The sequence below is a fragment of the Carassius auratus genome, chromosome 6 (assembly GCF_003368295.1).
Source record: "Carassius auratus strain Wakin chromosome 6, ASM336829v1, whole genome shotgun sequence".
NCBI lineage: Eukaryota > Metazoa > Chordata > Actinopteri > Cypriniformes > Cyprinidae > Carassius > Carassius auratus.
The window spans coordinates 24,734,228-24,750,824 of NC_039248.1; the positions used below are offsets into that span (position 1 = coordinate 24,734,228).

Here is a 16,597-nt window from a genome sequence, read left to right on the forward strand (position 1 = left end):
CATGCTGGCATTTGGACTCCATGGAAAGTGATGATGACTAGAAAATTTAATGAGGCCTACAGTTCTTGTTCATGCTGACATTATGAGCCAAAGAGTTACCCAACTCCTTTATCCTATCAAGTAATATAGAGTGACATACTGAGTCAAATGCTGCACTCAGGTCTAACAAAACCAAAATGGAAGAGGCACCAGAGTCAGTTGAGACCAGAAGGTCATCGATAACGGGAACCAAAACGGTCTCAGTAGTGTGCCCTGACCTACACCCAGATTGGAAAGGCTCTGAAAGGTTGTTAAAAGACAAATGAGAATGTAATTACAACATGTTTTAGGACTTTAGCCAGAAAAGTAAGATTTGAAATGGACTTGTAATTTGTTAGATCAGAGGTATCGCATCCAGGCTTTTTAAGGTCTGGTGTGATAGCTGCAACCTTAAGTTCACACAGAACAATCCCAGTAATAAGAGAAGAATTAACAATATTTAATATGAGGTACTGATTGTCACAGAGTCGGGGAAAGAACCAATAGACTTATAGATAAATTCAATTTTATCCTCCCAAAACTTAAGAAACCTGTTACACTGCTGAACAGAAGAACATGTGCGATTTGTTAGGTTTTAAAAATTTGTTAATAGTCTTAAAATTCTTGTTTGGGTTTGAAGCATCATCACTTATATTAAGTGACACTTAATCTCTGAATGTCTTTATCAGATAAACTAAACAAAGTTTGAAATGTGCACTTGGTATTATCATTTGTTCTCCTGTGCAATCACATTCAGACGTGTCCAAAGTCCAAATACTCTTCAGAGTCACTGTATAAAGCACTGATATTGTTTTGTATTTTCCATGAATAAATATCATTACAAAACTGCACAGAATGCCCCAAATCAATAAATGATTCTACTAATGACAACTGCTACGTACATCAAGCCGGACTGAATAGCTATCAGTATGACAGGTAATCTCAAAACTGAATTGCATTGTGAATTTATTTGTTACTTTGCGCCCGTGGAAATGAAAAAAATTGAATCACACACATTTACACCAAACGCTCCTCAAGCACACTTGGAACAAGGTAAGTTGAAAACAAATCTGAACTACCAACCTAAATCCATATTTTATGCATGAATCTCCAATCAAATTATCTGGGTCACGGTCTGAGGTTGTTTTTGAGTGCTTTTCTCCAGCCGCCTGAGACTGAGAGATTGAATTGAATCAAATCCAATCAAATTGGGAACCACATACTTCAAAATGCACAGCAATGCAGCAGGCCCAAATGGATCCTTTACTGAGTGCATTGTGCCTGCTGAAATGCTAATATGTGAATATATATATCTAGGATAGCCTTGTAATTTTGGATGATATGTAGGTTATGTTCTGTGTACTTTTAGACTTTTTATCCTATGGCTTCATACTTTAAAACAAGATTTTTTTCCCCCAATGGTAAGACTTGTAAAGATATAAAGATGTAAAGATGACTTGTTTAAAGCTGAATCACTCAAAAAATGTCATTAAAAATAAGAGTTAAAAAACACTACTTTTTCCCACCATTATCATCATTGGTGTTTTTTAATTTACATTTTTTTATCATTCACATTATTGTCAATACTGTTTCTTATTTTGATTCCTATTATTGCAATACTATATTATAGTAAGAAATACTGATATATATTAGTTTTGTTTTTTTTTGACGTGCATCTGCACTTGTTTTTGGCATGTGCATGCTTAACAGCATTTGTTAGAACAAAACATATTAAAGTAAATATAGTATTTTTGGACATTATAATGATGAGTATTGGAAAATGCTCAATTGTCATGAAGTTCCATTCTCATGTGCAAAATATATTTCATTATTTCATTACCAATACTCAAGTGTCAACCGTTATCAAGAAGACTGAATTGGTCAATTAAATAAACATTAAATGGGATACTCACCCCATTGGCTTTGCTCAGGGCCTGAAAGTAAATGCTGTAGCTTTTGGCTGGTGACAGCGGTGCGTTCCAGTAGCCATTATAAGTCTTGTTGTCTCCTATAGTAAAGGGCTGTACTACAGCAAGGCTTACGGGGGGGAGTTCAGCCGCGAAATAGTGAGGTGAATTCAAGATGGAGGCGTTTTTGAAACTAACAGGAACGGAGAAACACTCCAACACATCAGTGGCTCGGCGAACTTTCTGCTTCCTTTGCTCTTGAACCACCAATTGATAAGCACTAGAGGGGAAAAAAAGATGAATTCATGTACTAAATATCAAAACAAGTACTTAATATCTCATTATTGTAGCTAGTCTCTGATGAGGCCTCAGAAAAATTAATGAAGAGGCACACTTCCAATAGGTTTTTATTTAAGTCAACACGAAACATGTTCACAATGCATTTAATTTCTGTAATGTGACATAGTGATGAGGAAAACATGACATTCAATGAGAAAACTGGTGCACAATAAATCTAGCTTAATATGTAAGGTGCCAATTGTAATATTTAAGCACATCCTTTAGCATTATGTTGCAGCCTCTCGATTCGAGAAATATCTTCAGTTAGTGATGGCACATCCAAAAAAAAGACAGGAAGGGAGCTGTGCCCGAGGCAATTTAACGAGCCATTAAAACCATCAAGAACATCTCTTCCCGTAGCTTTCTAAGAATCACAGAAGGCCTTCAAGAATTCTCTAACGCTAGCAACTAGCTGCTAAACATCTCTATTAAACTCTCTTCTTGGAAAAAAAACTCTTTAAACCTGCATGAGACCCAGCAATACACAGCTGCTTCTCCTCTTGAAGAAAACAACAAGGCAGGCGATGCAGTAGCGAGCCAGCAGAGGGAAATCTCTACTACGCTAATTAGCTGGAGGGGAGGTGGTGGATTTGTGCACATTGGGCTTTTTGAAAGTGCTCATCATGGGGAGGACTGGATAGGGACATGTGTGTGTTTCAGTACACGATGAATAGATAAGGACATCTTTTGAGCTTCTTGTGCTAATAGTACTTGTTTGCAATTATGTGGTCTTACGCCAAGAACATGCTTCCCAATTATGTGCAATTTGGGAAATGTATGTTCCGTGTAGCAAAGACGTGGCAAATTATCCTAGCCTCTAATCTGGCATCTTTCATAAAGGATAATTTCCCATGACCAAAGAGGCCTGCCTGCTTTTCTCTTTCAGACACACTGGATCTCCATTTCAAACTAATGGCTTTAAGTGCACACTGGATGTTGTGTGTTGTGCGTCCGCTCTAACCCAGGTCAAAAGATGCTGTAATTATAAACAATTATCAGTCACGTATTTTTTATAAAGATGCTTATGGATTGCCAGGGTGATATGCATTTTAGAGCACACTAACATTCCACATTTATTTATAAAACAGGCATCAGTTTGGTTCTACCCTTAAATTATATAGAATAGAATAGAATAGAATAGAATGTTATCATATATTGTCTTGCCAAATGCTATTAGTTGTTTAAAACTCAAACTGAAACTATATATATATATATATATATATATATATATATATATATATATATATATATATATATATATAAAATTTGGTAACACTTTCTATGAAGCCATATTTATAATACATTATAAGTGTATTCTTAAGGCATTATAATGAATGCATAATGCATTATAAATAACTTTTAATATGTTGTATAATCTCATTAATATTCATAAGAATAGATTTAATATATTATAATATTTACTTATTTGCGGTTATAGCGTTTAAGAGTTTGATGATTTATAACACAATGAACAAGCTGCATCCACTTTTACAAATTATTATTTTTCTCATAGTTATAATTTATTGTAAGTCCCATATCTTGCAATTTTTCTGATGCTACTTTACCTAAAGCGGTCAAAGATCACTTATAAGTAGGAATAATAATAATAATAATAATAAAAAAAATATTTCTTTCAAACAGCCATAAGATCAGATGAATGTGTAATATGACACATTTGCTTTAACAATTTTTATTGTAATATCAGTTTGGTTATTGTGATGGTACCCTTTAGACAGCGGATGATAATTAACTCTCCAGCTACATGTCATCTAGCCGTCAACAGAGTATTAGTATGTCTGCTACTGTAAATATATGCTAACACTTTATTTTGATGGTCAACAAACAGATAAACTTACTGGAAGTGTCTTTGCAAGTACGTCAACTTATTGAGCATATTCTTGAGCATACTAATACTCTACTGAGAGTTAGTCGGCATGTAGTTGCAAAGTTGCTTATAGTCGATTGATTAAGGGGACCAACAAAATGAAATGTAACCATATAAAACTGCCTTTTTTTTCAGTTGGAGTATTAAACTCACATCAATTGATTAACATTACTACAAACTGTAGTAAGAAACTGTGCAGATCTTAAATAAACAATGTCAAGATATGTTACAGTCCATTATACAGTAAATGAAGTAGATTTAACATGGTGTTCATTAAGTGTTATAAATAATACATTTAAATTTAAATAAATAAATTTATGCATTTAGCAGACGCTTTTATCCGTTTTTTACCTAACATGATTTCCCCGGTAATCGAACCCACAACCTTGCACTGCTAACCCAGTTCGTCACCACTTGAGCCACAGAAACAATGTACATCATACTATTAAACTTATAACCACAAATATATAAGTATTATGATGTATTAAAATTGTTGCATTATTCATGAGTTGATATAAAAAGTTTTTTTTTATTTTTTATAATGCATTATGCATTCATTATAATGCCTTAAGAATACCCAGGTAGTTTGCAAGGCACCATTTCTCATTGAAACATTGGTTTAACTTGATTTACTACAATAAAATTAACTGAAATAAAAATGAAAACTATATAGGTATATTTAAAAACTATTTAAAAAGGTAAAAAATTACAAACTTTACAATGAAAATGTAAAATATTTCAAATAAAAATTTTAACTGACTCAAAATATGAATAAAAAGTAGTATCTCAATGGTACTACAATAACACTGTCAAATACTGTTCAGAACTGTGCTTGCAACCAAATAATTGTCATTAATTACCGATGGGCTCCCATTGCACATCAACTGTGTCGACTTGCAATTTAGAGAATTTGCCAAAATCTGTTGCACATTCACAGTCTAAATTTCCAGACAGAGGAAGGCTCTGTTTAGGTGCCAAAACACAGCCAAATGGACCAGGATCCCCTCGAAGGCTTAGCATACAAATGATGCTTATTTGAATGACCGCATTTAAAAACCCTCAGGACCCCGAGTGAATCAACAGTAATGCACTTCTTCATTCAGTCAATGCACTAGACCTCTCTTGGATGATTGGAGAGAGGAATCATGGGTAATCTGGTGTATTCTTGCCTTTTAATGTGCTTCGCATTTTTCCGCAGATCTAATTAATTAATTTATTTATTTATTGATCCACATTATATTTTCTATTTACTATAAGCAACTTAGCAAAAACATGTCAGCTACCTCACATTCTTTTAATTTGCAACTACACTGGCTCTCATTAGAGTATTAGTAGACAGTTAGGTCAGGGATAGGGTTATGGTTAGTCGCATAAGTTGATGTACTTGCAAAGTTACTTACAGTCAGAAGAATGTCTGTTAACAAGTACTTAAATCTTCACAGCCAATGTTAAGGGTCCAGTGAGCACAATTTCAGGCTCCTAATCTCAGTAAATTGATAACAGCCAATTATGATTTTAAATTTCCTCATTATATCTGTTCTTTCTATATTCTCAAAAGAACACACTTGACAAGTACTTCCTTAGATTATGTTCTAAATGCAAATATTCTCAACATCAATAACATTTACTTTTATGCATTTGACAGACACTTTTATCGCAACTTAGATCGCATTCAAGGTATACATTTTGGATACTCACCTGACAGGGGCCCCTCGTGATTGGGCAGGTTTTAGGAGGACGGTGATTGTCGTGTCGGTCTCGTTGAGAGGAGAGTCGGTCTCGTATTCAGGCATGGATGGAGCTGCACACACACAGATTCATGTTAAAGGACACCAACTATCAGGATATAAAGCAAGCACAAACTGCATAGCTTAGCAGATCTCATCTCAAGTGACAAGGACAAATGGATGAGAACCGGATGTTTAAAAAGCTTTGCACTTTTTATCGGTTTATGTAACATGAGTTAATTGCATTTGCAAGTATAAAATGAACAATATTTTATAAAAGAGCTTTGAAATGAAAGTGCATTAATGTAAACACTTCATGCTTGCTTTACAATCTGAAGGAGATGTCAAAATCGTTGCATGCGGAATTTGACAGAATGTCATTAAAACACAGTTTAGCTTGTATTGAACTTGGACTCAGCTGCCTTTCAAACACACAAAAACATGTTTTGATATTATGCAGAATTAATATTCATGTATTTGTAAAAACATTAATTTCACAGTATTACTCCTACGATAAAGCATACAGTGTTGAAGCCTGACTCTAAACGATCATTACTATGTAATCGTTCTGAAAATGTCACTCTCACATTACAATGTTTAGATTCAGTGAACAATACGGTTTTAATAAATGGTGTCTGGCGTGCTGCACAAATGCCACGTCATTATGAAACGGAACGAACTGACAGCCGCGGGCCAGAGGAATACGGTTAAACTTGTGGAGGATGTTGTTTACGATTCATGTTCTCATTATTTTGTTCACTTTACATTAACTGCATTCCAATGATATTTATGCCAATAATACGACTCGCTAATGAGATTTTCGCTCCAGCAAAGCTTCTTTAAGACACAAAAAAGTCAAAATGACAAAACTAATTATGCAAATTTTAGAAATGCAAGAGATAATTAGGTAAGCAATCAAATTAAGCTTATTTAACCCTGTCAGTTCATGTTCCCTGAAATAATTTCATACATTATCACCAGTCTGTCTGACGTCAATACTCTTTATCCATAAAGAACAAATGTCTGTCACATTAACTCAATTAAACTGGAACTTGAGGGTCTGTTTTACTATAATTGCGTATAATCATCATTAGCCTTTGGAAAATATCCAATAATCTTAGCTGCACCCTCAGCTAAAACCCTGCCGTTCCCTTACCTGCGATTTTGGTGGCAATACGGTTGGTCACAGGGGGGCCGAAGCCTTTATTTGTACTGGCTTTCAGAGTAAAGTAGTATGTGGTGCCAGGATACAATCCTACGAAGAGATGATGGGTCTCATTTGGGAGTTTGAAGACATGGCCACGTTGTGTTGTCAAATCTGCACTGGGGTCTAGGGAGCCAAGTGCTTTATAGGTGATCTAATGAAAAAGAAGAAACCGATAAACATTTACAATGACAAGATCATTAAGAATTTCATAGATTCAGTGGAATCACAAATTTAAATGTATTATACCATGCATAGCTCACCAAAACTTTAAGTTATGTCTTATATTATTCACCATTAAGTCCAAAACCTGAATTACTTTATTTCTTCCAAAAAACACAAAAGAAAAGGTTTTGACGAATGCTCATGTTGCTCCGTTACATACAACGAAAGCATACAGTATATTGACCAAAGGCTGTCAGTTTCAAAGAAATTAAATGTTTCAATGACAAACCTGTCTTCACATGCCACATTTACATACATTTTCAATGAATGACGGCTTAAATTTAAAAATTAGCCTGTGCTTTTATTGGATTCCTTTTTCACTGAAAGGAGAAAGTCATACAGTTTTGCAACAACACATGTGTGATGAAATAACATTTCAGTCTGGAGCGAATTCTTCCTTTAAACAAAATTTCTTAATAAGGTTAACCCTTTGGAACAGGAAAAGCAATTTAGCACTGAACATTTGTTTAACTGGATCTCTTTCTATTACTTTGGCTTTTCTGCATTCAGATTTTTCTTCAAATATTTGAGACAATTCCAGTCACTACAAATGCAACCCAAATATTATATTATGAATACAATGAATAACAAGCACATTCAGTGCACTGCGCTGTAGATACAAGCCGCTTATTAAACACTTTTACGAGGCTTTCGGATTTGCTTTGCACATGTACATTTTAGAAAACGACATCCAGCTAAGAATTAACACGCCCCAAAACAACTACTAAACTAGGTTACAGATAACCATTTTCATGCTAAGACGCACATACCTTCCATATCTTAGAGGAGGCTGATGGAAATTGATGGCCACAGTGAATGGGGGTAATCAAAACATTTTAGCCCTGACGTTTCACACTTCATAACTCCAGTCCACAATTCAAATCAAATAAATTGACAGCTGGGTGCCTGGCAGGCCCGCTGCCTAAAAGCTTTTCATGCATAGTGGAGTGATTCAGAATGCCCTCTAAACACTCTCACTCACACACACACACACACACACACACACACACATCCGTGACTGTCCACTGACCACAGGCAACAAAACAGTCAGGAGAAGCAAATCTGCACATTCAAACCAAATATTACTCACACACATATTTGAGAGACAGACACAATTCACTGCTGAAACTTTTCAGACCTCGACATAAGACATCTCAGTGATTCTGAAATTAAAATTAATATTTGGAACATTGTTCATCTTTAGGAAAAAGACAACCACAGATGACATATATATGTATATAGACAGTATATACAATACAGTCACTTAAAGGGACAGTGCAACTAAAATCAAAACGTGAAGTGTAATTTATTCCTGTGATGCAAAGCTATATTTTTAGCATCATTACTCCAGTCTTTAGTGATTCCTCATTCTAATATGCTGATTTGTTGCTCAAGAAAAATTTCTTATTATTATCAATGATGAAAATAGTTATGCTGCTTAGTGGACACATTTTTTAAAAAAAATCAGCTTTTTATTTAATGAATAGAAAGTTCAGAAAAGTAGCATTTATATAAAACAGATTATAAATGTATTTACTGTCACTTTTGCTACATTTAATGTGTCCTTGTGAGAAACTCTTTGTTTAAAGGTAAACAGTTTGAAAAAGCAGCTTGGTAAATATATGCTTCTGCAGAAAAAACAAAGTCATTCAGGTTTGTAGCAACATGAAGATGAACACAGTTAAAAAATGACAGAATTATCATTTATTAGACAATGCTGTTTAATAAATGCTCTCATACTGACTCACACACACCATCTCTTCTGGGAGTATGAATGTTGTTGTATAGGACAAGAGCATGCAGTAACAGTATCCAGCTATTCATAGGTTTTCCTTAAACTCTCATGCTTGTTGTTTTATTTCATGTCAAAGGATTGTTTGTACTGTTTTTTTTATGTTTTCCAGCAGCCTAGTTTTGATTTAATATGCTATCATGTTTATGATTTCCTGTTGGGTCAGTAAATCACGCAGTGGTGCGGAGGTGTGGTGGAGCAGCCTGGTGTAATATACTGCCAAGCACAAGTTTACATGTTACGGATTATAAATCAGTCTTAATAGAGAGTTACAGCCTGAATTTTGCTTTTACAGCTGCCAATTGACTGTACATGCTGACAGAAATGTTTAAACCCTCTTCGGTCACTGTTTGGACAAACAGGTAATTCTGCTTCAACTCATGTCTTTAGTTGTGCCATAAGCATTTAATTGTGTTCTTTCTGTTTTAAATTCATAGGTTTTCTTGTAAATGAAAGGCCATTAGAGATTGATGGCACGCCTTTTATTAAAGGGGCTTTTAAAATATCATCTATTGCCTTTAGTGAAGCTCTTCTGTAAATCTGTGCCCTCGATCGGTGTTAATATACTCAGCCAACAGCGGGTCGTATTGAACATATCTCGTAAAACACAGGTTCTTTACAGCACAATGAAACAGAAAGCGTGAGGTGGCTGAAGGGTATTGTTCGTGAAATATACAGACAGCTGGATAATTCAGCTGTAAGCTGCACTCAAGATGTTTTGATACAGGTCTGAGTTTGTGTCTCGTTCAGTGTAACCCTAGGTGAAGAAACAGTTTTGACTGAGAAATTGCAGGTAAATTTCACCAACAATTACCAAGACACAACAAGTAACACACTGAATTTAAAAGTGAAGTGAAGAAAACAATTAAACATCTAAAATTCATTCTGCATGGACTCTCAACCCTTCAGAAAAGGGACAGAACTCACAAGGGATGGTCAATCCTGTGGGAGACTGAAAGTATGAAATGAAGAGGTGAGGATGGGGGATCTATATCTCGCTCTAATCTGTCCTCTCTCTCTCTCTTATTAGACTGTTGTCAGGGGAGACAGGAAGTGTTGGCCAGGGGGCATGTGATGCCACGCGACAGGCTGCTAAAAGTGGCCTAATGCACTACTGAATGCACTGTGGCTCTTTGTGAAAAGAGCCGCTTGAGTTTAATTGACCACAGCTGATTTGAAAAGGGTTCATTTCCCAGTTCAGTTTGGCAGTGGAGATGGGAATGTGAAGAAAACAGCCCTGTTTGTGGGAGATATTGGATTTATGGCTACTTCACTTCAGCAATGAGTAAAAAAAGGACATAGATGCTGTTCCAAAACACAGTGAGCAGCCTTTTAAAGGCATAATAAATGCACTAGCAACAAAAAGACTTTTCCAAAGGCAACTTAAGTACACTGCTTCTTATGCTACACTGGAAAAGAAAGGTGCAACTGCTAGTAAATTCCACGATCAATTACAAAGAAACAGCAGGAAACACATCAAATTAAAGATATTTGCAGTAGAAAAACTGAAATAGTATTTTCTTATGAAACACACTTTAAAAAAAATCATGCCTTGATTTGACCAAATGCATTGTGATGAGCATTGGAAATTGCATAAATATTAGCAACATTATAAAACTATTATTCTGTGTGTTTATGTAAGTGTTTTGTGTACCACGGCATTAGTGTGTGCCTCAATTTGTCCCTGAGTTGCTGCCTATGGAAATTGTTCCAAAACAGACTCTTACTATGTTACAGTTCAACTGAGCCATATGAGGCAGATGCCTATGTAAACAGCAGGCATATACTGAAGGCAGCTCACTACGCTTTGGAACAGGGATAAAGTCTCTTGTGACACTGTCATTCAATATTCCTTTTTTTCATGTGACAAGTAAAACAACTAACAAACCCTAGAAGAACAAACAAACAAACCTGCAACCACACTTGCATACATCTGTCACAAAGAAGTACTTCAATAAGCTCGAAGCAATTAAACATCTAAAATTCATTCTGCATGGACTTTCAACCCTTCAAAAAAGATTATAAGAATCTGAAATCCAAGGCAGCTGTTATACAAGCAGATACGTGAAATGCAAAACTATAAACCCAAGCTGGATTGGTTAGTAATTCTTCAGCCTTTTTCAAGCCAGCATCTCCTGAGATTCAGTTGGTAAACAGACTGGAAGAGAATACAGAATATTTAGTATTTGGTAAATTTTGAGGGGTGAGTTATGAGGGTTTTGGATGCCAGGAAGAAATGGGGTTACACAACAATTGGTGTAGAGAATAATGTTACATTGCACTCAATTCATAAAAACAGAATAAAATAGACAAAGAAACAAATATAGAAGAAAATACAGTACTTTACAAATACTAATTATATATTCTCATATATTGATCAAGAACTGTCCACTTAGACACTGACCACAATGATCAACTACAATACAATGTGATTTGACATTATTTTTAATGTGAAAAATCTAAAAACATTGTCAATGCACAAAATATTCAAAACATGGCTCACCATTCTCCACAAACAACTATACGACATGAGAGAGAATGAAAATAGTTGAAAATGTCTATAGACTTGGTGATAAAAATTTCATTCTCCCTCAAAATAAAAACTTTACTTCATAGATAATACTAAAAAATAAAGAATACATAATTTGCAGATGAATCTTTTGTTTACTTGTTACTACTTACATAATTACTAAAATTATGAATGTCTTTTAAAGATGGAGTGAACCTCAAAAACTTTGTAAAATCCAGTGCCTAACTCATTGCATAAACCTGGTACCTTGTCAACACAACTTCCTTCCGACTACTAGCAATGTTATGTCAGTGTCTGCTGTTTTGGACAAAATAAGGGTACTTCAATCTCACCGTCTCATGACATGACAAACGGTAAATAAAAACCATACTCTCAACATTAACCCAGATTTAGACCTCCCTCCAGCTGTCTCTAGACCAGACGTACAGGACCATGAGCCCAGTAACCGGGTTTAGCTGCTCTAGAGAGATAGGGGTTACTGGTTCTCTTAACTCGAGTGCTTGCAACTCAAGCGCTTATTGATGGAAATGAAAACAACACCATGAAGGCAGGAGGTGGGATGTGCACAGGTTTTCCTCTATCCCGTAAGGGCAGAACATGTTGTTTATCTTCGTTAAAGGTGAAACCTTCCAAACTACATCATCACACAGAATGACAGCTCCTTACTTTGACTTATTTAGAGAGAGAAAAAACGATTTTTACTTAGAAAAAACGTATTATGGTGGTACCATGGTTCATCAATGTTAAATTGATATGCTGAACAATTATCATGGAACTAACCAAGATTATTGTTTTTGTATAGTATAGTATTGTATAGTATTTATTCTAGTGTTCAAAATTTTGGGGTCGGTAAATTTTTTTATTTGTGTATGTGTGTGTGTGTGTGAGTGTGTGTTTAAAGGTTCACCAAGCCTGTATTTATTTGATCAAAATACAGTAAAAATAGCAATATTGCAAAATATAATTACAATATCAAATAATAGATGTTTTTTCTACGTGTATATATGGTAAAATATGATTTATTCATGTGATCAAAGCTGAATTTTCAGCTTCATTACTCCAGTCTTCAGTGTCACATGATCCATCAAAAATCATTCTAATATGCTGAATTGCTGAAAAAAAAACATACTATTATCAATGTTGTTTTATTTGAATTAGAAATTGAAACATGTTGAAACTAATTGAAATAGTAAATGTCTTTATTGACACTTTTAATAAATTCAATGTATCCTTGCTGAATAATAGTATTAATTCCTTTCATAAAGGCCAAGAATACTATGGTATTTCCATGGTAGATATCTAAAAATCTTAGCATGAAAAAATTACCATGGCATCATAAAAAGAAGTACATGGTACATTGATGGCATCTGATGGTAATACTTTGGTACTGAAATTAATGTACAATGGTCTTTATAAATTTCCATCGCTATCTCATGACCAATTCCTACGTATTTTAAGAGGTGGCTAATTCGTATGAATTTGTTTATGACCTCACTCATACGATTTTATATAATTTGTCTTAACCCAAGTGTCAGGTAGGTTTGGGTGGGGTTAGGTGTAGGTAATTCGTAAAAATTAATACGAATTGTGTAGCTCATAAAATATGTAAGATTTGGCAAAAGTCATATGAATTTGTACGAGTGTGGTCTGAAATACAATTTAGCAAAAAACATGGTATAATAATATGGCAAATTGTTGTTGCAAAAAATCAGCTCAAACTCAAATGTCATGTTTATTTTAAAGTGTATAGATAACAGTATCCACAGAGAGTGTCAGGGTGCTTTCACACTAGCAGTTTTGGTGCGCACCTGTGTTCGATTGATGTCAGAGTTCATTTCGTTTGGATGATGTGAACATGGTTGTCTGAATTATTTGCACCCGCAAACTGTACCTGAGACCATTGTACCACTTAACCATTGAACTCCGGTAAAATTTGCTGCTGATGTGAATGCAATTGTACCAAATCGCAGAAGTGAATGATGCTGGCTTGATGATGCAAACGAATTGAGGTTCAGACTCAAATAATAGAATGTGAACACTGTCCAGCGGGGACAAGTGGAGGGGGAAGCAATTGAACTCGGGTTTGGACCAAGCAATCGAACCAAGTGTGAAAGCACCCTCAAAGTCCCTGTCCATCACTCCCCTGAAAACCCATCAGACATGTGGGTGATTTGTTCCCACATAACTCCAGACAGGAAGCCATCAGAAACACCATCGCAAACTCACAACATGTCATGCAAATTAAACAAAACAAAGATCAAGGACTAAACAGCCGTGTGTGCAGAAGTGTTCTGCTATTTACTCATCCTCATTTGCATAGAGATAAAGAAAAATGAAAGAAGCAGGAGGACAAAAGACACCTTCACTTTACACGTCTCACTGTTGATTAATAAGGAGCTGTTGAGGATCTTCTCTGTCTTACTTTCCATGTGCTTTCAAACACACGCTCTTATTTTGTCAGCAAAGCAATTAATTTCTGAAAGGCTTTGATGGTTTGATAACAGGAGGCTGTTGTGCAGTGAAACGAAGGGAGAGCAAAGAGGCAGAGAGAGAGGGAGAGAGGGGAAATTTGATCAAAAATATGGATTTTGATGCAGGACACATCTCAGGTACTCAGAAACTGATCTGAAACACACTGTGATGTGTGTGTGTCATATTTAGCAGACTCCAGAGCTGCTCTTGCAAGTGTAGATCAATGAAGCACCCAGTACTTCATTACAAACAGTACATATAGGGTGGTGTGGCCTAGAGACTGGCAACCAGAAGGTTACTGGTTCATTCCTACAAGGATTGAGTCATAAGCAATCATCTCTGTGTCCTTGTTGTAGGTACTAAACCTCAAATCTCTTCTGGTTTGATTGCCGCTGAAGTGAGTGTACTGGAAATACATAGTCATAGAATCTTCTATGAACACAGATAAAAAATATTAAAATATTAAAAATATTAATATAAAATATTAAAATAAAATATATCTATCTATCTATCTATCTATCTATCTATCTATCTATCTATCTATCTATATTCTTTTATATGTTTAAAGTTTGGTTTATATATAAACACATTTTATACATTTAAAATGCATAGCAATAAAAGTATTACACATGTGTATGCAGCATTGCATAGGACGTGTATAGGCAATACTGCATTTCAAAAATGTTTAAATAGTATACTGCAAATAACTTTTCATACTCTCAAAAACAAAATACATCAAAACACATAAAAGCTAATAAATGTTTAATGGTTTTTTTTTTTTTTTTTTTTTTTAGTTGCTGCAGCCCTGTTTTATTTTCATGAGTCTCCAAGTCCAAACATTCCTAAAGCTTTGAATGAAGAAACTTGCTTGCCATAAAAAAAAAAAAACCTTATCCTTTTGTGACCCTTCCGCTGCATTCATCTCTGTGCCTTCCTTTTTCTGCCTCCGAGCTCTTTGTCCTAAGTCTAATTTGTCTGAATCACTAAAAGCGAGGAGAGGAGGCATACGGCTGCTCAGATCTCCCGGATAATTCTATTGGACGCTTCTAATTAAATCAATGAGGGCTATTATAGCAATTATCTGGCCAAATGGGACCGCACTGTGCCCACTCGATACATTTAGTAAATTCTGTCAATCTTCTTATCACCAAGATGGCACATGCCGTAACCCTGTTTTAATGATGTACCTGGATATGCACAATGTCTTCTACGTAGTTTGTCTTCCTCATCAAATCAAAGAGATAGTTGTGCCTCCAGCCCACTCAAACACACACATTTATGCAAAATCTGGATGTAATTTGTTTTTGTCATGACGCGACTTCATTTCCTTCCTTGTAATGTGGATATTCTATGCATTGACTAATAAATAATTAATATGCTGTCAAACAGCATTTCCTCCAACAGAAAATCACTTTTTTTTGTGCAATATTTTAACCAAATAGCTTCCTGCCAACTTATTTTAGCACAGAAATGTACTTTGATATATAGTTTTAAGACACACAAAAACAGCAACATTTCATACATGAAAATACAACTTCCAAACTATCTACCTTACTTTTTCATTAATTGTAGCAAAATAAGTATTACAATTTATTAATTTGCTCTCAACCACTAGGATCTGGAAATCGTAAAGATGTGTTTTCTTGATAAGCTGCATTGCATAAGATAAAAAGACTTATTTTCTGTCAAAATGATCAGAATGAAGTGACTGCATGATTTAAAAAGACAGAATATCAAATAAATCAACTTCATTTAATAAATTAAATCAAGTACCCCATCGAGAGATATTACAAAACTTAATTTTGTTCGGTTTTCCAAGACTTTCAATCTCATTTAATTCATTTAAATTCATTTCAATGTCTCATTCAATCTTGAGACATCTTCATTCAATGAATACTTATGCTTAAAAACAAACAAACAAAAACTGAGGATTTTCACTTTTGGCAATACATGAATCATTTAATACCATGACTATGAATTTAAGAGGGCCTTCATTTGTGTAAGGGCAAATTAAGATCTTTTAAGACCTACATACACCCTGATAATATTAAATTTATATACATATTTACATTATAAATACATAAAATATTAATAAACCAAAAATATTTTCTCACCTCATAGAGTGTAATGACTCCATTAGTTTCATTTGGAGCCTTCCATTGCATGAAGATCTTCTCCTCGTATGGGCCAGTCTGGATGGACTCCATAGGAATGGGGCCAGGAACTGGTATAGAGACACAAACAGACATTCAAAACATTTAGCAACTCAAAAACATGTTTAGTGAACATCTATAACTCAAATACTGTACCACTGAATCAACACCTTTAGATAAAACGTCAAGAGAACAAAGGTGATGTAGGGTGACAGAATTGGCTTGTGTTGCTGGGTAGAAGAGCAGAGATTGGCTGACTAAAGAAGCAAAACTATGTCAAACACACCTCAGCCGCAATGTTCGAAGTGTGAATTGTAACAGCTTTGCTACCCTTCGGTATCGAGA

At 35.1% G+C, this 16,597-nt stretch overlaps 1 protein-coding gene across 11 annotated transcripts in view; it reads right to left on the minus strand.

The window, feature by feature from the left end:
* ptprt (protein tyrosine phosphatase receptor type T) overlaps nt 1–16,597 on the minus strand; it is a 224,380-nt gene that overhangs the window by 83,392 nt on the left and 124,391 nt on the right. For all 11 annotated transcript variants that reach the window (XM_026265953.1, XM_026265954.1, XM_026265942.1 and 8 more), the window contains exons 9-12: nt 16,214–16,323; nt 7,033–7,234; nt 5,848–5,950; nt 1,932–2,205 (exon numbers count right to left, since the gene is read on the minus strand). In XM_026265953.1, coding sequence (XP_026121738.1) covers nt 1,932–2,205; nt 5,848–5,950; nt 7,033–7,234; nt 16,214–16,323 — 689 coding nt within the window. The remainder of the gene's footprint in view (nt 1–1,931; nt 2,206–5,847; nt 5,951–7,032; nt 7,235–16,213; nt 16,324–16,597) is intronic.